Raw genomic sequence first — 26,697 nt, 5'->3', positions numbered from 1 at the left:
TTCTGTTTTCAGGGAGAATTTAAAAAAAAAATCCCAGTATGACACACTAGGTTTTCTGTGCCCAAATAATTTGAGACAGATGGCACACACAGGAACGGCACTCAAGCAGAAATGCCAATCTTAATCTCCCACTATTTTTTTTGTTTTCAGGGAAAATTAAAAACAAAAAAAATTTCCCAGTATGACACACTAGGTTTTCTGTGCCCCAATAATTTGAGACAGATGGCACACACAGGACCGGCACTCAAGCAGAAATGCCAATCTTAATCTCCTACTTTTTTTTGTTTTCAGGGAGAATTTAACCCCTTCATGGCCCAGCTTATTTTGACCTTAATGACCTCGCCATTTTTTGCAATTCTGACCAGTGTCCCTTTATGAGGTAATAACTCAGGAACGCTTCAAAGGATCCTAGCGATTCTGAGATTGTTTTTTCATGACATATTGGGCTTCATGTTAGTGGTAAATTTAGGTCGATAATTTCTGCGTTTATTTGTGAAAAAAAACGGAAATTTGGCGAAAATTTTGAAAATTTAGCAATTTTCACATTTTTAATTTTTATTCTGTTAAACCAGAGAGTTATGTGACACAAAATAGTTAATAAATAACATTTCCCATATGTCTACTTTACATCAGCACAATTTTGGAAACAATATTTTTTTTTTGCTAGGAAGTTATAAGGGTTAAAATTTGACCAGTGATTTCTCATTTTTACAACAAAATTTACAAAACCATTTTTTTTAGGGACCACCTCACATTTGAAGTAAATTTGAGGGTTCTATATGGCTGAAAATACCCAAAAGTGACACCATTCTAAAATCTGCACCCCTCAAGGTGCTCAAAACCACATTCAAGAAGTTTATTAACCCTTCAGGTATTTCACAGCAGCAGAAGCAACATGGAAGGAAGAAATGAACTTTTAACTTTTTAGTCACAAAAATGATCTTTTAGCAACAATTTTTTTTTATTTTCCCAAGGGTAAAAGGAGAAACTGGACCACGATAGTTGTTGTCCAATTTGTTCTGAGTACGCTGATACCTCATATGTGGGGGTAAACCACTGTTTGGGCGCACGGCAGAACTCGGAAGGGAAGGAGCGCCATTTGACTTTTTGAATGAAAAATTGGCTCCAATCTTTAGCGGACACCATGTCGCGTTTGGAGAGCCCCCGTGTGCCTAAACATTGGAGCTCCCCCACAAGTGACCCCATTTTGGAAACAAGACGCCCTAAGGAACTTATCTAGTTGCATAATGAGCACTTTAACCCCTTCACCCCCAAGGGTGGTTTGCACGTTATGGATCGGGCCAATTTTTACAATTCTGACCACTGTCCCTTTATGAGGTTATAACTCTGGAATGCTTCAACGGATCCTGGTGATTCTGATAATGTTTTCTCGAGACATATTGTACTTCATGATAGTGGTAAAATTTCTTTGATATTTCCTACATTTATTTGTGAAAAAATGGAAATTTGACGAAAATTTTGAAAATTTCGCAATTTTCCAAATTTGAATTTTTATGCAATTAAATCACAGTGATATGTCACACAAAATACTTAATAGGTAACATTTTCCACATGTCTACTTTACATAAGCACCATTTTGGAACCAAAATTTTTTTTTGTTAGGGAGTTATAAGGGTTAAAAGTTGACCAGCAATTTCTCATTTTTACAACACCATTTTTTTTTAGGGACCACATCTCATTTAAAGTCATTTTGAGGGGTCTATATGACAGAAAATACCCAAGTGTGACACCATTCTAAAAACTGCACCCCTCAAGGTGCTCAAAACCACATTCAAAAAGTTTATTAACCCTTCAGGTGTTTCACAGGAATTTTTGGAATGTTTAAATAAAAATGAACATTTAACTTTTTTTCACACAAAATTTACTTCAGCTCCAATTTGTTTTATTTTACCAAGGGTAACAGGAGAAAATGGACCCCAAAAGATGTTATACAATTTGTCCTGAGTACGCCGATACCCCATATGTGGGGGTAAACCACTGTTTGGGCGCATGACAGAGCTCGGAAGCGAAGGAGCGCCATTTGACTTTTCAATGCAAAATTGACTGGAATTGAGATGGGACGCCATGTTGCGTTTGGAGAGCCACTGGTGTGCCTAAACATTGAAACCCCCCACAAGTGACACCATTTTGGAAAGTAGACCCCCTAAGGAACTTATCTAGATGTGTGGTGAGCACTTTGACCCACCAAGTGCTTCACAGAAGTTTATAATGCAGAACCGTAAAAATAAAAAATCATATTTTTTCACAAAAATGATCTTTTCGCCCCAATTTTTTATTTTCCAAAGGGTAAGAGAAGAAATTGGACCCCAAAAGTTGTTGTACAATTTGTCCTGAGTACGCTAATACCCCATATGTGGGGGTAAACCACTGTTTGGGCGCATGGGAGAGCTCGGAAGGGAAGGAGCGCAGTTTGACTTTTCACTGCAAAATTGACAGGAATTGAGATGGGACGCCATGTTGCGTTTGGAGAGCCACTGATGTGCCTAAACATTGAAACCCCCCCACAAGTGACACCATTTTGGAAAGCAGACCCCCTAAGGAACTTATCTAGATGTGTGGTGAGCACTTTGACCCACCAAGTGCTTCACAGAAGTTTATAATGCAGAGCCGTAAAAATAAAACAAAAATTTTTTCCCACAAAAATTATTTTTTAGCTCACAGTTTTGTATTTTCCCGAGGGTAACAGGAGAAATTGGACCCCAAAAGTTGTTGTCCAATTTGTCCTGAGTACGCTGATATCCCATATGTGGGGGGGAACCACCGTTTGGGCGCATGGGAGGGCTCGGAGGGAAAGTAGTGACGTTTTGGAATGCAGACTTAGATGGAATGGTCTGCAGGCATCATATTGCGTTTGCAGAGACCCTAATGTACCTAAACAGTAAAAACCCCCCACAAGTGACACCATTTTGGAAAGTAGACCCCCTAAGGAACTCATCTAGATGTGTTGTGAGAGCTTTGAACCTCCAAGTGTTTCACTACAGTTTATAACGCAGAGCCGTGCAAATAAAATTTTTTTTTTTCCACAAAAATTATTTTTTAGCCCCCAGTTTTGTATTTTTCCAAGGGTAACAGGAGAAATTGAACCCTATATATTGTTGTCCAATTTGTCCTCAGTACGCTGATACCTGATATCTGGGGGGGAACCACTGTTTGAGCGCATGGCAGAGCTCGGAAAGGAAGGAGCATCATTTGCAATGCAGACTTAGATGGATTGGTCTGCAGGCGTCACATTGCGTTTGCAGAGTCCCTAATGTACCTAAACAGTAGAAACCCCCCCACAAGTGACCCAATATTGGAAACTAGACCCCCCAAGGAACTTATCTAGTTGTGTTGTGAGAACTTTGAACCCCCAAGTGTTTCACTACAGTTTATAACGCAGAGCCGTGAAAATAAAAAATAAAAAAATTTCCCCCCAAAATTATATTTTAGCCCCCAGTTTTGTATTTTCCCAATGGTAACAGGAGAAATTGGACCCCAAAAGTTGTTGTCCAATTTGTTTGGGGTACCCTGATACCCCATATGTGGGGGTAAACCCCTGTGTGGGCGCACTGGAGAGCTTGGAAGGGAAGGAGCACTGTTTTACTTTTTCAACGCAGAATTGGCTGGAATTGAAATCGGACGCCATGTCACGTTTGGAGAGCCCCTGATGTGCCTAAACAGTGGAAACCCCCCAATTATAACTGAAACCCTAATCCAAACACAACCCTAATCCCAACGGTAACCCTAACCACACCTCTAACCAAGACACACCCCTAACCCTAATCCCAACCCTATTCCCAACCGTAAATGTAATCCAAACCCTAACCCTAACTTTAGCCCCAACCCTAACCCTAACTTTAGCCCCAACCCTAAATGTAGCCCCAACCCTAGCTCCAACCCTAGCCCCAACCCTAGCCCCAACCCTAACCCTAATTATAGCCCTAACCCTAACCCTAGCCCCAACCCTAGCCCCAACCCTAACCATAGCCCTAATGGGAAAATGGAAATAAATACATTTTTTAAATTTTTTTAATTTTTCCCTAACTAAGCGGGTGATGAAGGGGGGTTTGATTTACTTTTATAGCGGGTTATTTAGCGGATTTTTATGATTGGCAGCCGTCACACACTGAAAGACGCTTTTTATTGCAAAAAATATTTTTTGCGTTACCACATTTTGAGAGCTATAATTTTTCCATATTTGAGTCCACAGAGTCATGTGAGGTCTTGTTTTTTGCGGGACGAGTTGACGTTTTTATTGGTAACATGTTCGGCATGGGAGATTTTTTGATCGCTTTTTATTCCGATTTTTGTGAGGCAGAATGACCAAAAACCAGCTATTCATTAATTTCTTTTGGGGGAGGCGTTTATACCGTTCCGCATTTGGTAAAATTGATAACGCAGTTTTATTCTTCGGGTCAGTACGATTACAGCGATACCTCATTTATATCTTTTTTTATGTTTTGGCGCTTTTATACGATAAAAGCTATTTTATAGAAAAAATAATTATTTTGGCATCGCTTTATTCTGAGGACTATAACTTTTATATTTTTTCACTGATGATGGTGTATGGTGGCTTGTTTTTTGCGGGACAAGATGACGTTTTCAGTGGTACCATGGTTATTTATATCCGTCTTTTTGATCGCGTGTTATTCCACTTTTTGTTTGGCGGTATGAGAATAAAGCATTATTTTTTGCCTCGTTTTTTTTTTTTTTTTTTTTACGGTGTTCACTGAAGGGGTTAACTAGTGATAAAGTTTTATAGGTGGGGTCGTTACGGACGCGGCGATACTAAATATGTGTACTTTTATTGTTTGATTTTTTTTATTTAGATAAAGAAATGTATTTATGGGAATAATTTTTTTTTTATTATTTATTTAGGATTTTTTTTTTTTTTTTTTTTTACACATGTGGACATTTTTTTTTAACTTTTTTACTTTGTCCCGGGGGGGACATTACAGATAGGTGATTTGACAGTGTGCACAGCACTCTGTCATATCACCGATCTCACTTAGAGTGCAGCAAGCTTACCAGCGCCTGCTCTGAGCAGGCACTCGGTAAGCCACCTCCCTCCCTGCAGGACCCGGATGCCGCGGCCATCTTGGATCCGGGACCTGCAGCGAGGAAGGAGGTAGGAGACCCTCGGAGCAACGCGATCACATCGCGTTGCTGCGGGGGTCTCAGGGAAGCCCGCAGGGAGCCCCCTCCCTGCGCGATGCTTCCCTATACCGCCGGTACACCGCGATCATGTTTGATCGCGGTGTGCCGGGGGTTAATGTGCCGGGGGCGGTTCGTGACCGCTCCTGGCACATAGCGCCGGATGTCAGCTGCGATAGGCTGCTGACACCCGGCCGCGACCGGCCGCGCTCCCCCCGAGAGCGCGGCCGATCGTGCTGGACGTACTATTCCGTCCTTGGGAATTAGGGCCCACCCCACATGGACGGAATAGTACGTCCAATGACAGAAAGGGGTTAAACCCCCAGGTGTTTCACAAATTGATCCGTAAAAATGAAAAAGTACTTTTTTTTCACAAAAAAATTATTTTAGCCTCAATTTTTTAATTTTCACATGGGCAACAGGATAAAATGGATCCTAAAATTTGTTGGGCAATTTCTCCTGAGTACACTGATACCTCACTTGTGTGGGTAAACCACTGTTTGGGCACATGGTAAGGCTCGGAAGGGAAGGAGCGCCATTTGACTTTTTGGATGAAAAATTATCTCCATCGTTAGCGGACACCATGTCGCGTTTGGAGAGCCCCTGTGTGCCTAAATACTGGAGCTCCCCCACAAGTGACCCCATTTTGGAAAGGAGACCCCCCAAGGAACTTATCTAGATGCATAGTGAGCACTTTAAACCCTCAGGTGCTTCACAAATTGATCCGTAAAAATGAAAAAGTACTTTTTTTTCACAAAAAAATTCTTTTAGCCTCAATTTTTCAATTTTCACATGGGCGACAGGATAAAATGGATCCTAAAATTTGTTGGGCAATTTCTCCTGAGTACACTGATACCTCACATGTGGGGGTAAACCACTGTTTGGGCACATGGTAAGGCTCGGAAGGGAAGGAGCGCCATTTGACTTTTTGAATGAAAAATTATCTCCATCGTTAGCGGACACCATGTCGCGTTTGGAGATCCCCTGTGTGCCTAAACATTGGAGCTCCCCCACAAGTGACCCCATTTTGGAAACTAGACCCCCCAAGGAACTTATCTAGATGCATAGTGAGCACTTTAAACCAACAAGTGCTTCACAGAAGTTTATAACGCAGAGCCGTGAAAATAAAAAATAATTTTTCCTCAAAAATTATTTTTAGCCCAGAATTTTTTATTTTCCCAAGGGTAACAGGAGAAATTGGACCCCAAATGTTGTTGTCCAGTTTGTCCTGAGTATGATGATACCCCATATGTGGGGGTAAACCACTGTTTGGGTGCACGGCAGGGCTCGGAAGGGAAGGCACGCCATTTGGCTTATTGAATGGAAAATTAGCTCCAATCATTAGCGGACACCATGTCACGTTTGGAGAGCCCCTGTGTGCCTAAACATTGGAGCTTCCCCATAAGTGACCCCATGCCGGGGCTCGGAAGTGAATTAGTGACGTTTTGAAATGCAGACTTTGATGGAATGCTCTGCGGGTGTCACGTTGCGTTTGCAGAGCCCCTGATGTGCCTAAACAGTAGAAACCCCCCACAAGTGACCCCATTTTGGAAACTAGACCCCCAAGGGAACTTATCTAGCTGTGTGGTGAGCACTTTGAACCCCCAAGTGCTTCACAGAAGTTTATAACGCAGAGCCGTGAAAATAATAAATAATTTTTCTTTCCTCAAAAATAATTTTTTAGCCCTCAATTTTTTATTTTCCCAAGGGTTACAGGAAAAATTGGACCCCAAAAGTTGTTGCTCAGTTTCTCCTGAGTACGCTGGTACCCCATATGTGGGGGTAAACCACTGTTTGGGCACACGTCGGGGCTCGGAAGGGAGAGAGCACCATTTGACTTTTTCAACGCAAGATTGGCTGGAATCAATGGTGGTGCCGTGTCGCGTTTGGAGACCCCCTGATGTGCCTAAAAAGTGGAAACCCCTCAATTCTAACTCCAACACTAACCCCAACACACCCCTAACCCTAATCCCAACCCTAACCACAACCCTAACCCCAACACACCCCTAACCCTAGTCTTAACCCTAATTCCAACCCTAACCCTAAGACTATGTGCTCACGTTGCGGATTTGTGTGTGGATTTTTCCACACAGTTTTTGAAAAATCTGCAGGTAAAACGCACTGCGCTTTGCCTGCGGATTTACCGTGGATTTCCAGTGTTTTTTGTGTGGATTTCACTTGCGGATTCCTATTATGGAGCAGGTGTAAAACGCTGCGGAATCCACACAAAGAATTGACATGCTGCGGAAAATACAACGCAGCGTTTCCGCGCTGTATTTTCCGCACCATGGGCACAGCGGATTTGGTTTTCCATAGGTTTACGTGGTACTGTAAACAAGATGGAAAACTGATACGAATCCGCAGCGACCAATCCGCTGTGGATCCGCAGCCAAATCCGCACCGTGTGCACATAGCATAATTCTAACCCTAATTCCAACCCTAACCCTAATTGCAACCCTAATTCTAATCTTAATTCTAACCCTAACCCTAATTCTAACCCTAGCCCTAAGTGCAACCCTAGCCCTAAGTGCAACCCTAGCCCTAAGTGCAACCCTAACCCTAAGTGCAACCCTAAGTGCAACCCTAGCCCTAAGTGCAACCCTGACCCTAAGTGCAACCCTAAGTGCAACCCTAGCCCTAAGTGCAACCCTAACCATAAGTGCAACCCTAAGTGCAACCCTAACCCTAAGTGCAACCCTAACCCTAAGTGCAACCCTAAGTGCAACCCTAAGTGCAACCCTAGCCCTAAGTGCAACCCTAGCCCTAAGTGCAACCCTAAGTGCAACCCTAACCCTAAGTGCAACCCTAAGTGCAACCCTAACCCTAAGTGCAACCCTAACCCTACCCCTAACCCTAACCCTACCCCTAACCCTACCCCTAACCCTAACCCTAATGGAAAAACAAAAACAATTATATTTTCTGTATTTTATTATTGTCCCTACCTATGGGGGTGATAAAGGGGGGGGGTTTATTTACTATTTTTTTTATTTTGATCGCTGTGATAGAACTTATCACAGCGACCAAAATGTACAGGAAAGAATCTGCCGGTAGGCAGATTCGGCGGGCGCACTGCGCATGCGCCTGCCATTTTCCAAGATGGCGGCGCCCATGGAGAAGACGGCCGGACACCGGGAGGGACATCGAAGCTAGGTAAGTATGGGGGGTGGGATTGGAACATGGGGGGGGATCGGAGGACCGGGGGAGCGGACAGGAGGGAGGTGGGGAGCGGACAGGAGATCGGGGCAGAAAGGACGACTGGGGGGGGCGATCGGTGGCGGTGGGGGGGGCAAATCGGGGTCTCCAGCCATGGCAGATGCTATTGTAGCATCGGCCATGGCTGGATTGTAATATTTCACCATTTTCATAGGTGAAATATTACAAATCGCTCTGATTGGCTGTTTCACTTTCAACAGCCAATCAGAGCGATCGTAGCCATGGGGGGGTGAAGCCACCCCCCCCCCGGGCTGAAGTACCACTCCCCCTGTCCCTGCAGATCGGGTGAAATTGGAGTTAACCCTTTCACCCGATCTGCAGGGACGCGATCTTTTCATGACGCCACATAGGCGTCATGGGTCGGATTGGCACCGACTTTCATGATGCCTACGTGGCGTCACAGGTGGGAAGGGGTTAAAAAAAAATTCCCAGTATGACAGACTAGGTTTTCTGTGCCCCAATAATTTGAGACAGATGGCACACACAGGACCGGCACTCAAGCTGAAATGCCAATCTTAATCTCCCACTATTTTTTTTGTTTTCAGGGAGAATTTAAAAAAAAAAAAAAAATTCCCAGTATGACACACTAGGTTTTCTGTGCCCCAATAATTTGAGACAGATGGCACACACAGGAACGGCACTCAAGCAGAAATGCCAATCTTAATCTCCCACTATTTTTTTTGTTTTCAGGGAGAATAAAAAAAAAAAAAATTCCCAGTATGACACACTAGGTTTTCTGTGCCCCAATAATTTGAGACAGATGGCACACACAGGACCGGCACTCAAGCTGAAATGCCAATCTTAATCTCCCACTATTTTTTTTGTTTTCAGGGAGAATTAAAAAAAAAAAAAATTCCCAGTATGACACACTAGGTTTTCTGTGCCCCAATAATTTGAGACAGATGGCACACACAGGACCGGCACTCAAGCAGAAATGCCAATCTTAATCTCCCACTATTTTTTTTGTTTTCAGGGAGAATTAAAAAAAAAAAAATTCACAGTATGACACACTAGGTTTTCTGTGCCCCAAATAATTTGAGACAGATGGCACACACAGGACCGACACTCGATCAGAAATGCCAATCTTAATCTCCCACAATTTTTTTTGTTTTCAGGGAGAATTTAAAAAAAAAAAAAAAAATTCCCAGTATGACACACTAGGTTTTCTGTGCCCCAATAATTTGAGACAGATGGCACACACAGGACCGGCACTCAAGCAGAAATGCCAATCTTAATCTCCCACTATTTTTTTTTTGTTTTCAGGGAGAATTTAAAAAAAAAAAAAAAAAGGGACTGTCCTACAATTACTATCTCCCTGCAGTAATCTCAGCAAGGTATGGCAGGCAGCAATAACAAGGAGTGGACAGCTGCACAAAAAAAAAAAAAAAGTGTGGACAAACAAACAAGACAGCTGTGCAGAAAGGAAGGAACAACAGGATTTGTGCTTTGAAAAAAGCAGTTGGTTTGCACAGCGGCGTACACACAGCAACACAGCTATCAGGGAGCCTTCTAGGGCAGCCCAATGAGCTACAGCGCTGAGGAAAAAAAAATGTAGCTTCCACTGTCCCTGCAAACAAAAGGTGGTGTTGGACAGTGGAAATCGCTACAGCACAAGCGGTTTGGGGGTGAATGTACCGTGCCTAACACTATCCCTGCTTCTGACGAAGCGGCACCTCTCCCTACGCTCAGATCAGCAGCAGTAAGATGGCGGTCGGCGGGAACGCCCCTTTATAGCCCCTGTGACGCCACAGAAAGCAAGCCAATCACTGCAATGCCCTTCTCTAAGATGGTGGGGACTGAGATCTATGTCATCACGCTGCCCACACTCTGCGTGCACCTTAATTGGCTGAGAAATGGCGCTTTTAGCCTCATTGAAACGCGACTTTGGCGCGAAAGTCGCGTACCGCGTGGCCGACCCCACACAGGGATCGGGTCGGGTTTCATGAAACCCGACTTTTCAAAAAGTCGGCGACTTATGAAAATGACCGATCCGTTTCGCTCAACCCTAACCGCTGCCACAGAGCAAATGGGAAGAGCTGGGCAAAGCGACAGAATTGGCCCACCTAATAGATGTGCCTTTTCTGGGGTGGCTGCGGGCTGCTATTTTTAGGCTGAGGGGCAAAAATCCATGGCCCCTTACCAGCCTGAGAATACTAGCCCCCAGCTGTCAACTTTAGCTGTACTGTTTTTAAAAAATGGGGGTACCCCACAAGGTTTTTTTAAATGATTAATTTAAATTATTAAAACAAAACAGCGTGAGGACCCCTGTATTCTTGATAACCAGCCTTGCTAACGCTGACTGCTGAGAGTTGCAGTCCATAGCTGTCAGTTTTGCTTGGCTGGTTATCAAAAATACAGGGGAACCCACATCAATTTTTTTAAATTATTTATTTATAGCTCAATGGACGGGTCAATTAATGCCACTTTTCCTGGTGTCTGTCCCTAACTTTAGCTGTTTTGGCAGCTTTGTGGCCCCCTTGAAGGTGTTGTCTATGCATGTTGTTTTTCCTCCCATTGGAGTCAATGGGGTTTGGGTATATTAGATGAACTGTTCAATAAATATCAGGAAGTTTGCCAATCATAACCAACCAAACCTTGAAATCTCTAATTAATTTAGCAGAAATGTGTCATATTATACACGGACCTTTTTCATAGGACCAATTGTAATCTTCTATCAAAACCCACTTTAGATGGTAGGAGACATAGAAATATCAGTATAGTAGTTGAAGATGTGATATCAATGGGCGTGTTGTTTCATAAAATGGCGGAATTTGGCACCGAAAGTTAAGCAGAGGAGCTATGTCCGAGGGATCTATCAGTATCTCTATTGTTTTAAATGTTTACAGAGTATAAAGTTATATAGGGTCAGAATATCTTTCCCCAGTTTCGAGAGTCTCTGTTGGCAGGGTGAAGAAGGGGAGGAACTGCAGATGGAGATGCAGTGTCTCCTCTATTGATTTTGCAAAGTGGTGGATTTGGGGGCCAAATTAGTTAGGGGAGATGAGCAGCCACAGAAAGTATCAAGTATTAGACGCAGTCGAAGAGGTGCAACATCCAACACCTCAGGGCAGCAGGCAATCACGGCTCTGGTGACTGGGGAATCCCGCTCCTGCCTCCTCTGTGCTCTCCCACAGATCACGTTGTCTTCTCTGTGCACAGTGGGAGTCGCACCTGCTGTTGGCTGTCATTCCCGGTGCTCAGCTCCGTCCTCCTCACAGACCATGGACCTCCTCGGGTATACCTTTTAGCTCAAGGTGGAAGTTTCTGCCTCCATCTCCTGTGATCTGCAGGTCAGCCAGTCCTCCAATCTCCTATGGAACCACAACGGGTGTCCCAGCAGGTCTCTTGATCTAGCTGCTGGGCAGTGACAGCTGTCGGCATGGAACTGTCATAATGATGGACATTTTTTTTTATTTTTTGTGAAGGAACAATATCATCACCTGAAACTGACCATGTACCACAGTCTACAGATAAACTCCAGACTGGATCCACATCTGGAGAAACTTCTGTATCCCACAGACAGCCAGATCCTGATCCGGTATAGATGCCCACAGTCCGGACACTGAATCTAGCCGGCACAAAGCTACAAGCCCAGGGAAGACAAATTGTGCCCGCACTGTGTCTTTGAGGTCCTGGAGGATGAGACCCACTTCCTGCTACACTGCTCCAAATATTCAGCAGTGAGGGACACTCACTTCTAGAGACTCTCCAATCTTTTTCTGGATTTTGGCTCCAGGAAGAGAAAACATATATATTACTGGGGAAAGAAGTGAGCACATTGGATATAGCAGTCCAGTGTGTGAATGCATGCCATAGGCTGCAAGAAGGAGAACTATGATAAGCCATGGACTTCCATAGCCCAAACACTGTATGTGCACCCATCCTTCATTCCTACAGTTCCTACCCATCATCCCCACAGTCCCTATCCCCATTCCCTACTTGTACACCTGCTTTGGCAAAACTAATTTGAACTGGGTCCTGCCAATAAAGTTTCTTTGAATTAGAATTGAATTTGATTTTGATATGGGATAGATATGTGATACAGAGATAGATTGATAGACTGAAAGATATATACATAAATAAATATGGAATATGTAGATAGCTGTATAGATACATAGATTTTGGGTAGATTTTTCCTATGAGTCTAGTGTGAATACCATTCTAAGACTGAAGTCTCAATTCCTGCATATATAAGTCTCTAATCACTGCACACTTTGCAACAAGATTTATGCTTCAAAATCATGTGTATTTTATTATAAATGAAGAGGCGACAAGTATAGACGTTTCGGCCACCTTGTGGCCTTGATCACTGTGTCGCTAGAAAAGATGGAAAACAAATATACATAAGACATATAGTATAGACACAATATTTACAATATTTACAAATATATGATACACAGTATATCACGCATCGTAGGGAGTAGAGGTCATGTCAGAGTGGCCTCTGAAGGGGTCCTTTAATGAGACTGGGACATCTATAGGGGACATGAGAGAGATATAGATGTACTAACGACAAGACCTCCTAGATATATTTGAGGTCTCATAGACTATGGGTAAAAAGACAAGAGCTACAGATTATAGAAAAGAAAAGAGACATACCGTAGTGTTCAGTGTGTCACTGAATAATGCTCGAGCGTCCTGGATCAGTCTGGGTCAAAATCTGGATAACCTGGTGAGAGTTTAGTCATAGTGAGTCCTACGTCATGTTGCGGTTTTAAGGGGGCTACCCCGTAGTATTATGGGGACCATGTATGAAGGGGTACTAGGATAGAGGTGTAATATGGCCAGAGGAGTGTGTGATTGTATAACAATGGTGGTGCGTGATGAGGAAGTAAAAAGGCATAATTACCCCTGATGATAAACTGCACCGTTCAAGTAGTGAGTGTGTCCACTTATAGACAAATGCTAGAGCTGTTTGAGCCCAAATAATGTAGAAGCCACTGAAATAGGATTCAATACATGGAAATAATTAATCTGACGCAATGGGCAACATATGTCGGGGACAGAGGTGTATACTTACACCAGGCATGTGGTGGGTGCGCTCTCTTTGGAGAAATGCACTAGTAGAGCTGTAAGAGCCCAGGTTGTGTAGATGCCACTAAAATGGGATTAAATATATGGAAGTAAGTAATGTGACACAATGAAAAAAGTATGACAGGGACAGAGGTGTATACTTACACCAGCAAATATGGTCAGTGCGCTCCCTTTGGTGAAGCGCAATCCTAGAGCTATATGAGCCCAGATAATGTAGATGCCACTAAAAAAAGGGGGGGGGGAAATCGAATACATGGAGGTAAGTAACCTGACATAATGGGTAAAATATAGCTGTGGCATCACAGTGTACTTACACCGGTCAAAAAAGTAGGTGCGCCTTCCCGGGTGTGGCGCGACACTGGAGCTGTGTGAGCCCAGAGTCCAGGTTGTGCAGATGCCACTATAAGAGAGTTTACCGTAAGAACTAAATTGTAATGGGCAAGTTGTGTTTGTGACCAAGGGGTGTACTTACATGCGGATCGGTTTGTAGAGGTGCTGGCACAGCCGTGCCTTAGCAATGGGACGCCTGGAAGATCGCAGGCTGAGCGCTCATAAATAGCGCTCATGGGTCAGGTGACCGGAAGTGGGACGGCCTGCAGACGCATGCGCTGTGCGGTGATCTAAGTTTGTTTGGGAGTTGCCGGGCAACGTCGGCATCTGCGCAATGTCACTGAGGGCAAAGATTATGAGGAACGTCGGCGCTTGTGCAGTTTGCGGTGGGCGTACCTACTGTATAGAAGATGTTGGCTGCGGTAATGTCAAAGAGAAAGAAAGGGAATAAGTAAAGTGTGTGATAGAGGTATACTTGAGCAGCGAAGTAAATTCATATGTATGTGACCTGAACCTTTCCGTCTATTACCGGATATATTTGGGAGGAAGAGGTAATGAATACATTCATAACATCCAGGTATGGGATAGATATGTGATACAGAGATAGATTGATAGACTGAAAGATATATACATAAATAAATATGGAATATGTAGATAGCTGTATAGATACATAGATTTTGGGTAGATTTTTCCTATGAGTCTAGTGTGAATACCATTCTAAGACTGAAGTCTCAATTCCTGCATAGATGTGAATATCTCTCTCCAAAGTCTGATTTTATGGGTAGGCAGGACCCTGTTGCAATTAAAATCCACCACATGCTGGAGGGCGAAGTGCTTGGTCAGAGAGCTAATATACAAATGACAAAAGACTGACTGGCACTTCCTGGAAGTGCCAGTCAGTCTTTTTTTATACCATCACTTTATAGACAATCATCTTGGCTGATATTAGTGTGGCATTATGTCCAGTCTCTGAACAGGAAAACTCTAGATGGGATGTGAGTAGTTCATCTAGAATCAGGAGAGAAGCTGGTTACATGCCTAAATGTGGTATCTGGGCAACGGTGCAGAATGCTGAGTATATGAGTAGTGAGTATATTACAAACTGCAGCCCAGGTACACACACAGAATAGGAAAAAAATCCGGACAATCCTTTAAATGCACAAAGCATCTTAGATCTGGCAAGGCCTGGAGCCAAAGAGGTACAGTATCTACAGAAATGGATGGGACTGAGGACAAGTGCGTAATATAAGGGGATTGAAATAAAGTTGAATTATGGGATCTTGACTGTGGTAAAAATGCTGGATCTTTGATCTGTACTATGGGTTATTGAGTATGAATTATGAATGGTCTGATTTGTCAAAACCAATGTGGCCCTAGAAATAAATGTAAATGGTTGTCAACTACGGTATATTGTTTTTTATAATCTCTCTGAGTATTTCTATGCTTTCCATACAGGATGTCAGCCAGAACTCGGGAGTGTGCTCTATAAGATAAGTTCCAAACATGGAAGCTGTATGCAGACCAGCAGTAATATATTATACATGAGGCATGGTATAAAAGATGCAAATGAATTGGACAACCGGAACAGTAGAAGGTGATTCAACAATGCTCAACTCTTTTATATATTTTATAATATATATTGAACCTGCGCTTTGGTAGATGTACAAGTGTTAATAGAAACGAATAACCTTAGGTAAGACTAGCATTCAGGTCTGGCATGCAAAGATTATTTGATAATTCTAGTTAGCCTTTCCATATACTGGTTAGTACTAGGACTAGTGTTGAGCATTCCGATACCGCAAGTATCGGGTATCGGCCGATACTTAGCGGTATCGGAATTCCGATACCGAGATCCGATACTTGCCGCGTATCGGATACCGGAATCGGAAGTTCCCAGGATTCAAACTGCACAAATTTGCACGAAATCAGCCAATGAGAATGATTCCAAGTGTGGGCACATCCTGTTCAGCATGGAGAGCATGAAACTACTGGCAAGGCTGTGATTGGCTGCTGAAATGATGTCATGATGCAGTTTAAAAGTCGCTGGCGCCATTTTTCGCTCACTCTGCTGTGAATTCAGTTAGTGACAGGACGCTGTTTGCTGACTGAGGGCCAGTTTAGAGATAGCGATTTGCTTCTTTGTGCTTTTCCAAGGCTAATTTAGCAACAGCTGTGTTCACCTACTAATCACCTTGCTTTTGCCTTGCAGCGCTGTTTTCACAGCGATCTGCAAGGTCTGTGTGTGTGTGTGTGTGTGTGTGTGTGTGTGTGTGAGTGCAGCCCACTCTCTAGTCTGTGTGCAGCCATAGGCCATCCATAGCTGGTTGCATTCAGTTCAGGGAGGGTGGTTCATTGCCTCATACTGTTCTTTTTTTTTTTTTTTTTCAAGTAGTGTAGTCTGCTGCTAATTTTTTCTAATAATTCCTATTAGTGACTTTATACCCGTATCCAGCTAACTTGTGGAAAAACACTACATAGGATAAAGTAGAGGAGGTTTTTTGGGCCTTGCAGCGCCGTTTACGGCTGTCTGCACGGTCTCCATGTGACTGCAGCTCGCCCTGTAGTCTGTGAGCAGCCATAGCCTGGTTGTATCCAGCTCAGGGTTGTTCACTGCGTCATACCGTAAAATCAATTTTCCTTTTGTTTTAAGTAGTGCAGGCTGCTGCACATTTTTTCAAAAAATTCCTATTAGTGTCTTTCCACCCGTATCCAGCTAACTTGTGGAAAAACACTACATAGAAAAAAGTAGAGGACTTTTTTTGGGCCTTGCAGCGCCGTTTACGGCTGTCTGCACGGTCTCCGTGTGACTGCAGCTCGCCCTGTAGTCTGTGAGCAGCCATAGCCTGGTTGTATCCAGCTCAGGGTTGTTCACTGCGTCATACCGTAAAATCAATTTTCCTTTTGTTTTAAGTAGTGCAGGCTGCTGCACATTTTTTCAAAAAAATCCTATTAGTGTCTTTCCACCCGTATCCAGCTAACTTGTGGAAAAATACTACATAGGATAAAGTAGAGGAGGTTTTTTGGGCCTTGCAGCCCCGTTAACGGCTGTCTGCAATGTCTCCGTGTGACTGCAGCTCGCCCTGTAGTCTGTGAGCAGCCATAGCCTGGTTGTATCCAGCTCAGGGTTGTTCACTGCGTCATACCGTAAAATCAATTTTCCTTTTGTTTTAAGTAGTGCAGGCTGCTGCACATTTTTTCAAAAAATTCCTAGTAGTGTCTTTCCACCCGTATCCAGCTAACTTGTGGAAAAACACTACATAGGATAAAGTAGAGGAGGTTTTTTGGGCCTTGCAGCACCGTTAACGGCTGTCTGCACGGTCTCCGTGTGACTGCAGCTCGCCCTGTAGTCTGTGAGCAGCCATAGCCTGGTTGTATCCAGCTCAGGGTTCTTCACTGCGTCATACCGTAAAATCAATTTTCCTTTTGTTTTAAGTAGTAAAGGCTGCTGCACATTTTTTCAAAAAATTCCTATTAGTGTCTTTCCACCCGTATCCAGCTAACTTGTGGAAAAACACTACATAGGATAAAGTAGAGGAGGTTTTTTGGGCCTTGCAGCGCCGTTTACGGCTGTCTGCACGGTCTCCGTGTGACTGCAGCTCTCTCTGTTGTCAGTTCAGCCCCCAAAAAATAAATAATAAAGTTCACCAAACACACCACTTTACATTTGTGTAGGCCACATTAGCTCATATTAAAGTCTAGTCCACACTTTAGAAAATTAGTGTTTCCTATACCTGTTAGGACTCGGAGCTTTTCAGGAATAAGCACACAAAGCCGTTAGTACTTTTCTGCTTATCTTTATCAGTCAACCAAGATGAAGAAGGCAGGGAGTAAGGCACGTGGGCGTGGGCGCGGAGCAGGGAGAGGACGTGGGGATTCTGTGCCTGCTGCGGGCACCGGTGACTCAGTTTCACCAGGGAACAGTCCTTCATGCGCAGCTTTGTCGCAGAGCGCCGTACACCGCTGCTGCGTGAAGACCAAATTGAAGCCGTTGTTGGATGGATGGCAGCTAACGCATCGACTTCAATTAGTGCCACATCCTCTCAGACACAGAGCACTGGAGAGCAGCCATCTGTCTCTTCACCACCTGCCAAATTGGCCAGGCAGACAGAGAGCCCAGGACAGGAGCCGTCTCTACTTCTGTTCTCTGAATCTCTTGGCTTGGAAACAGGGGGCCAGCCAAGCAGCATTGGAGAAATGGAAGAAGAGGCAGGGTGCAGTGATGCCCAACAGCTTTTTCTCTCTTCCTCTGAAGAGGCGGGTGGGCCAGTGCCTCCGGTCACCACATCGCAGGCCGCATCCGCTGATGATGACACTCAGGTGCCACTTTCTGGTGCGTGCTCTGCTGCTGAGACTACCCAGGAGGAGCAGTTGGTGGCAGAGGGTAGTGTAGATGATGAGGTCCTTGACCCATCGTGGTGTGAGGGACAGGAAGGTGGTGGGAGCAGCTCCGAGGAAGAGATTCCTAGAACGGGCCAAAGAGGTAGAGGGAGGGGGAAGACTGCGCAGCCTGTAGCCTCCACTTTGGCACCCGTAAGGAGCATGTCTGTTCCAAAAGCCAAAAAGGGCGCTCCCAAGACTTGCAGTGTCTGGCCCTTTTTTGACACAGTTGCAGATGACATTTGCTATGTCAAATGCAAGGTGTGTCATCACAAAGTCAAAAGAGGTCGAAATGTCAGCAACCTCAATACCTCCAACATGTGGAAACATGTGCGCAACAGGCACGCGGCGGAGTTAGAAAAACACACTGAAGAGCTAGGCCAACCAACAGCGGCAGCTACCACCTCTCCAGCTCGTGTTGCCTCTTCCTCCAGCTCACACGCAGCTGGTTCGGCTTCCTCCCAGGATCGCCGTGGAAGAACCTCTGGCCCTGTTGTCCAGAGACCCACTGTAATTCCACCCGCAGCACCACTTTCCCAGTCATCCACACATTCCCAGCCCAGTCTACAGCCATCGGTAGTACAGGCATGGGAGAAAAGGCGGCCTTTCTCGTCAAACCACCCACGAGCACAGGCTCTGACTGCAGGCATTGCCAAACTTCTGTCACTGGAAATGCTGTCATTCAGGCTGGTGGAGACTGACAGCTTCCGTGACTTGATGTCATTGGCAGTCCCACAGTACAATGTGCCCAGCCGCTTTTACTTCAGCAGGCAAGCTGTCCCTGCCTGTTGTGAACTGTGTTTCTGGGCTCCCTCTGGTGGTCACTAACGGTATTGTGTTAGGCATGTCTTGTTGCAGGCCTGAGCTCCAGCTGTGTCGTTAAGCAGCGGGTGTTCCCTATTTAAGTCTCCTCCGGACTCAGTCTCTTGCCTGGCATCGTTGTATCCAGACCTATATGGTCTCCTCCGGATTCCTTTCAGTCTGTCTCATGCAAGAAAAGCTAAGTCCGTTTTGTATAATTTGGATCGTTTGCATTTTTCAGTGTCTTTGTCCAGCTTGCTTAATATTTTATTTTCTGGCTCGCTGGAAGCTCTAGGGAGCTGATATTCTCCCTCCGCACCGTCAGTCGGTGTGGGGGTTCTTGAATGTTCAGCGTGGATGTTTTTGTAGGGTTTTCTGCTGACCACATAGTCCACTATCTATTTTCTGTCTATCTAGACTAGTGGGCCTCACTTTGCTGAATCTAGTTCATCTCTACGTTTGTGTTTTCCTCTTGCCTCACCGTTATTATTTGTTGGGGGCTTTCTATATCTTTGGGGTTCAATTTCTCTGGAGGCAAGTGAGGTCTTATTTTCCCTCTAGGGGTAGTCAGTTCTCCGGCTGGCTCGAGACATCTAGAACCAACGTAGGCACGTTCACCGGCTGCTTCTAGTTGTGTGTGTTGGGATCAGGTATGCGGTTAGCCCAGTTTCCACCTCCCTAGAGCAGTATTTATGTTTTTGCTATCTTGCCGGAATATCAGAGATCCTCTACCACTGGGATCATAACAGTATGCCAGGCCGAAAGAAAATGTTTATTGCATCGCAGAAGCGGGATTAAAAAGAAGTTCTGAGTTTTTTGTTTTTTTTTTGTTGCTGCAGTTTGCGTAGCTTCTTCCATCCCCTTTTTCTCTGAGTGGCTGGAACTCTGCTGCAGATATGAAAGTCCAGACTCTGACTTCTAGTGTGGATCAGCTTGCTGCTAGGGTGCAAAGCATTCAGGATTTTGTTATCCATAGCCCTATGTCTGAACCAAAAATACCTATTCTTGAGCCGTTTTTTGGAGATAGATCTAAGTTCCTGAATTTTAGGAATAATTGCAAATTGTTTCTGTCTCTGAAACCTCGTTCCTCTGGTGATTCCGCTCAGCAAGTTAAGATTGTTATTTCCTTCTTGCGCGGCGACCCTCAAGATTGGGCCTTCTCTCTGGTGCCAGGAGATCCTGCATTGGTGAATGTTGATGCGTTTTTCCTGGCACTTGGTTTGCTTTATGAGGAGCCTAATTTTGAAAATCAGGCTGAAAAGATGTTGCTGGCTATCTCTCAGGGTCAGGACGAAGCTGAGGTATATTGTCAAAAGTTTCGGAAATGGTCCGTGCTTACTCAATGGAATGAGTGTGCACTGGCCGCAAATTTCAGAAATGGTCTTTCTGAAGCCATTAAAGATGTGATGGTGCGGTTTCCTATCCCTACAGGTCTGAATGATTCAATGGCTCTGGCCATTCAAATTGATCGACGTTTGCGGGAGCGCAAATCTGTTAATCCTTGGGCGGTGCTGTCTGAACGGTCACCTGATTCTATGCAATGTGACAGAATTTTGACCAGAGCCGAGCGACAAAATCATAGACGTCAAAATGGGTTGTGTTTCTACTGTGGTGATTCAACACATGTTATCTCAGCATGCTCTAAACGCTTAAAAAAAAAGTGTTAATCCTGTCGCCATTGGTACTTTTCAGCCTAAGTTTATTTTGTCTGTGACTTTAATTTGTTCATTATCTTCTTACTCAGTTATGGCTTTTGTGGATTCTGGTGCTGCTTTAAGTCTGATGGATTTGTCGTTTGCCAAGCGCTGCGGTTTTGTCCTGGAGCCTTTGGAAAATCCTATTCCTCTTAGAGGAATTGATTCTACGCCATTGGCAGAGAATAAACCTCAGTATTGGACGCAAGTGACCATGTGCATGACTCCTGTACACCAGGAGGTGATTCGTTTTCTGGTACTGCATAAAATGCATGATGTTGTCGTTTTGGGTCTGCCATGGTTACAGGCCCATAATCCAGTTTTAGATTGGAAAGCTATGACTGTGTCTAGTTGGGGGTGTCAGGGGATTCATGGCGATTCTCCATTGGTGTCTATTGCTTCTTCTACTCCTTCTGAGATCCCTGAGTTTTTGCCAGACTTTCAGGATGTATTTAATGAGGCCAGGTCCAGTGCCCTTCCTCCTCATAGGGACTGTGATTGTGCTATAGATTTGATTCCTGGTAGTAAGTTTCCTAAGGGACGACTCTTTAATTTATCTGTGCCAGAGCATGCCGCGATGTGGAGTTATATAAAGGAGTCTTTGGAGAAGGGACATATTCGCCCATCCTCTTCTCCTCTTGGTGCAGGATTCTTTTTTGTGGGCAAGAAAGATGGGTCTTTGAGACCTTGTATAGATTATCGACTTCTGAATAAGATCACAGTTAAATTTCAGTATCCTTTGCCATTGTTGTCTGATTTGTTTGCTCGGATTAAGGGATCCAGTTGGTTCACCAAGATAGATCTTCGTGGTGCGTATAACCTTGTGCGCATAAAGCAGGGAGATGAATGGAAAACGGCATTTAATACGCCCGAGGGTCATTTTGAGTACCTGGTGATGCCTTTTGGATTATCGAATGCCCCTTCTGTGTTCCAGTTCTTCATGCAAGACATCTTCCGGAAATATCTGGATAAATTTATGATTATTTATCTGGATGATATTTTGGTTTTTTCTGATGATTGGGAGTCCCATGTGAACCAGGTCAGGATGGTGTTTCAGGTTCTGCGGGAGAATGCTCTATTTGTGAAGGGCTCAAAATGTATCTTTGGGGTACAGAAGGTTTCTTTTTTGGGTTTTATTTTTTCCCCTTCTACTGTGGAGATGGACCCAGTCAAGGTCCGTGCCATTCATGACTGGACTCAGCCCACGTCTGTTAAGAGCCTGCAGAAGTTCTTGGACTTTGCTAATTTTTACCGTCGTTTTATCGCTAATTTTTCCAGCGTGGTTAAACCTTTGACGGATATGACCAAGAAGGGTTCTGATGTTGCTAATTGGTCTCCTGCGGCCGTGGAGGCCTTTTGGGAGCTGAAGCATCGGTTTACTTCAGCGCCAGTCTTGTGCCAGCCGGATGTCTCTCTTCCCTTCCAGGTTGAAGTTGATGCTTCTGAGATTGGTGCAGGGGCTGTTTTGTCGCAAAAAAGTTCTGATGGCTCCGTGATGAAGCCATGCGCCTTCTTTTCAAGAAAATTTTTGCCTGCTGAGCGGAACTATGATGTTGGTAATCGGGAGTTGTTGGCTATGAAGTGGGCATTTGAGGAGTGGCGACATTGGCTCGAGGGAGCTAGACATCGTGTGGTGGTCTTGACTGATCATAAAAATCTGATTTACCTCGAGTCGGCCAAGCGCCTGAATCCTAGACAGACTCGTTGGTCGTTGTTTTTCTCCCGTTTTGACTTTGTGGTCTCGTACCTGCCTGGTTCGAAGAACGTGAAGGCTGATGCACTTTCTAGGAGTTTTGTGCCTGACTCTCCGGGAGTCTCGGAGCCGGCTGGTATTCTCAGAGAGGGAGTGATTTTGTCTGCCATTTCCCCAGATTTGCGACGAGTGCTGCAGAAATTTCAGGCTGATAGGCCTGATCGTTGCCCACCAGAGAGACTGTTTGTCCCTGACAGATGGACCAGCAAAGTTATTTCTGAGGTTCATTCTTCAGTGTTTGCGGGACATCCTGGGATTTTCGGTACCAGAGATTTGGTGGCTAGGTCCTTTTGGTGGCCTTCCTTGTCGCGGGATGTGCGTTCTTTTGTGCAGTCCTGTGGGATTTGTGCTCGGGCTAAGCCTTGCTGTTCTCGTGCCAGCGGGTTGCTTTTGCCCTTGCCTATCCCGAAGAGGCCTTGGACGCACATTTCCATGGATTTCATTTCGGATCTTCCGGTATCTCGGAAGATGTCTGTCATCTGGGTAGTGTGCGATCGTTTTTCTAAAATGGTCCATTTGGTGCCCTTGCCTAAGTTGCCTTCCTCCTCTGATTTGGTCCCTTTGTTCTTTCAGAATGTGGTTCGTTTGCACGGCATCCCTGAGAATATTGTGTCTGACAGAGGATCCCAGTTTGTGTCCAGATTCTGGCGATCCTTTTGTGCTAAGATGGGTATTGATTTGTCTTTTTCGTCGGCTTTTCATCCTCAGACTAATGGCCAGACCGAGCGAACTAATCAGACGTTGGAGACTTATTTGAGATGTTTTGTTTCTGCTGATCAGGACGACTGGGTTACCTTTTTGCCACTGGCCGAGTTTGCCCTTAATAATCGGGCTAGTTCTGCCACTTTGTTTTCACCCTTTTTCTGCAACTCTGGTTTTCATCCTCGTTTCTCCTCGGGCCAGGTTGAACCTTCTGACTGTCCTGGGGTTGATTCTGTGGTGGATAGGTTGCAGCGGATTTGGAACCATGTGGTGGACAATTTGAAATTGTCACAAGACAAGGCCCAGCGTTTTGCCAACCGCCGCCGCGGTGTGGGTCCCCGACTTCGTGTTGGGGATTTGGTTTGGTTGTCTTCTCGGCATGTTCCTTTGAACGTCTCCTCTCCTAAGTTCAAGCCTCGCTTTATCGGTCCTTATAAGATTTTGGAAATCCTTAACCCGGTGTCTTTTCGCTTGGACCTTCCAGCGTCATTTGCTATTCATAATGTGTTCCATAGGTCCTTGTTGCGGCGGTACGTGGTGCCTATGGTTCCTGCTGTTGAGCCTCCTGCCCTGGTTTTGGTTGAGGGCGAGTTGGAGTACGTGGTGGAGAAGATTCTGGATTCTCGTATCTCTAGACGGAAACTCCAGTATTTAGTTAAGTGGAAAGGCTATGGTCAGGAGGATAATTCCTGGGTTGTCGCCTCTGATGTTCATGCGGCTGATTTGGTTCATACCTTTCACGCTGCTCATCCTGATCGCCCTGGGGGTCTTGGTGAGGGTTCGGTGACCCCTTCTGAAGGGGGGGGGGTACTGTTGTGAACTGTGTTTCTGGGCTCCCTCTGGTGATCACTAACGGTATTGTGTTAGGCATGTCTTGTTGCAGGCCTGAGCTCCAGCTGTGTCGTTAAGCAGCGGGTGTTCCCTATTTAAGTCTCCTCCGGACTCAGTCTCTTGCCTGGCATCGTTGTATCCAGACCTATATGGTCTCCTCTGGATTCCTTTCAGTCTGTCTCATGCAAGAAAAGCTAAGTCCGTTTTGTATAATTTGGATCGTTTGCATTTTCAGTGTCTTTGTCCAGCTTGCTTAATATTTGATTTTATGGCTCGCTGGAAGCTCTAGGGGGCTGATATTCTCCCTCCGCACCGTCAGTCGGTGTGGGGGTTCTTGAATATTCAGCGTGGATGTTTTTGTAGGGTTTTCTGCTGACCGCATAGTCCACTATCTATTTTCTGTCTATCTAGACTAGTGGGCCTCACTTTGCTGAATCTAGTTCATCTCTACGTTTGTGTTTTCCTCTTGCCTCACCGTTATTATTTGTTGGGGGCTTTCTATATATTTGGGGTTCAATTTCTCTGGAGGCAAGTGAGGTCTTATTTTCCCTCTAGGGGTAGTCAGTTCTCCGGCTGGCTCGAGACGTCTAGAACCAATGTAGGCACGTTCACCGGCTGCTTCTAGTTGTGTGTTAGGATCAAGTATGTGGTTAGCCCAGTTACCACCTCAATAGAGCAGTATTTATGTTTTTGCTATCTTGCCGAAATATCAGAGATCCTCTACCACTGGGATCATAACACCTGCCCTGCACAAGCATGTGGAGGGACACATAAAACACGCGCTACTGAATGCCGTCAGTAGCAAGGTCCACCTCACCACCGATGCGTGGACCAGTCAACATGGACAGGGGCGATACCTTTCCCTCACTGCCCATTGGGTTAATGTCGTTGAGCCGGGTACAGATCGTGCGAGTGGCGCAGGCCGTGTCTTGCCCACTCCAAGGATTGCAGGAATCCATTCTGTACGCATTGACTCCTCCTCTTACACCAGTTCCTCAGAATCATCGCTGCAGGAGCCGTCACAGTCCACCTCCACATGGACCCGTGATGAACGTTTACCTGTTACAACCGACATGAGCACAGCCGTGGCCAAACGTCAACAGGCCGTCTTGAAATTAATTTCTTTGGGGAATCGAAGCCACACAGCGCAGGAGCTCTGGAATGCCATCAAGCAGGAGAGCGATGTGTGGTTTGTGCCAGCGAATCTCCAGCCAGGCATGGTAGTGTGTGTGTTATGATCCTAGTGGCTTAGGATCACAAATCTAACCAGCTAAGTAGAAAATAATAGGACGAGCTCTGGGGATGTGGTAACTGGACTAACCGCAAACCTGATCCTAACCGCACACACTATAGGCAGCCGTGGAACGTTTCCTGAAATCCTAGACGTCTCTTCACGGCCTGAGAAACTGACTACCCCTAAAGAGAAAGTAAGACCTTAGTTGCCTCAGAGAAATCCCCCAGAGATATAGAAGCCCCCCACAAATAACAACGGTGAGTGAAGAGGAAAAGACAAACGCAGAGATGAAACAGGTTAAGCAAATGAGGCCCGCTAACGCTAGATAGCAGAATTTAGCAAGGGATCTGTGCGGTCAGTAAAAAACCCTATGCAAAAATATCCACGCAGAGAATGAGAGAACCCCCACACCAACTAACGATGTGGGGGGAGCAACTCAGCACCCCAGAGCACCAGCAAGCAGGGAAATCACATATTAGCAAGCTGGACAAAAACTCATCATATACTAGGAAACATCTTGAACACAGATGAGCAAAAATAAGCAAACAGAACTTAGCTTCTCTTGGAGAGACTGATAACGGATGTAGACAGGAGCAATCAGAATAGCACTGAATACAACGGCAACAGGCAAGGAACCTGCCAGAAACCTGCAAAATAACAAAAAGAGCCACCAGGAGGAGCCCAAAGAGAGAACTCACACAGTACCACTCATGACCACAGGAGGAAGCCCGGAAACAGAGTTCACAACAGTGTGATAATGGCCGAAATCTGGTGGCAGCTCTGGGCCTCGGCAACCTCACTCACATCCCATGTCTGGCACATGTGCTCAATTTGGTCGTGCAGAGTTTTTTGAGGGACTATCCGGATCTTGATGCACTGCTGCACAAGGTCCGCCTAGAGTGTGCTCACTTGCGGCGTTCCAGCACGGCAAAATCGCGCATTGCGGCTCTGCAGCGCCGACACCGCCTGCCGGAACATCGCATCATATGTGACCTACCTACCGGGTGGAATTCCACGTTACATATGTTGGAGCGGTTGTGTGAGCAGCAGCAAGCTGTAATGGAGTACCAGCTGCATCAGGCGCAAAGAAGTCGCACTCCGCACCGTTCAGACTTCACAACCACAGAGTGGGCCACTATGAAGGACGTCTGCCAGGTTTTGCGTCCCTTCGATTATTCCACGCGGATGGCGAGTGCAGATGATGCACTAGTCAGCATGACTGTCCCCCTTATCTGCCTGCTTGAAAAATCACTGCAAGCGCTAAGGGATGATGTTGTGGAAGAGGTGGAGGATGAGGATTCACCATTTCCATCATCTTCTGGACAGTCAGCGCCACGTGGTGCCTCACAAACGCGTAGGCAGGGGACACTTTGTGAGGAGGATGAGGAGGAGTCAATGGAGGAGGAAGACATCCGTCCAGAGGAGGGAGTTACACAATTGTCCAGTACTCCGTGTGTACAGCGAGGGTGGGGTGATGACGAGCGGGCAGAGATCACGCCTCCAGCAGGGGACAGCGTTTCTTGGCCAGTTGGCAGTCTGCAGCACATGGTGGATTACATGCTGCACTGCCTGAG

At 45.3% G+C, this 26,697-nt stretch overlaps 1 protein-coding gene and 1 long non-coding RNA gene across 2 annotated transcripts in view; one reads left to right on the top strand and one right to left on the bottom strand.

Moving 5' to 3' along the window:
- Positions 1-26,697, top strand: part of LOC143764957 (glycine N-acyltransferase-like) — a 118,970-nt gene that overhangs the window by 63,512 nt on the left and 28,761 nt on the right. The window contains exon 5 of the mRNA XM_077251110.1: positions 15,187-15,325. Coding sequence (XP_077107225.1) covers positions 15,187-15,325 — 139 coding nt within the window. The remainder of the gene's footprint in view (positions 1-15,186; positions 15,326-26,697) is intronic.
- Positions 12,971-13,465, bottom strand: LOC143764959 (uncharacterized). Its single transcript, XR_013213306.1, has 3 exons — positions 13,388-13,465; positions 13,217-13,307; positions 12,971-13,036 (listed from the first exon to the last, which is right to left on the bottom strand). It is a non-coding gene; the product is annotated as an uncharacterized LOC143764959 (long non-coding RNA).

The sequence above is a fragment of the Ranitomeya variabilis genome, chromosome 4, assembly GCF_051348905.1.
Source record: "Ranitomeya variabilis isolate aRanVar5 chromosome 4, aRanVar5.hap1, whole genome shotgun sequence".
Classification (NCBI taxonomy): Eukaryota; Metazoa; Chordata; class Amphibia; order Anura; family Dendrobatidae; genus Ranitomeya; species Ranitomeya variabilis.
Note: the sequence above shows the minus strand (reverse complement) of the source record. Positions and strands in the feature narration are given on the sequence as shown.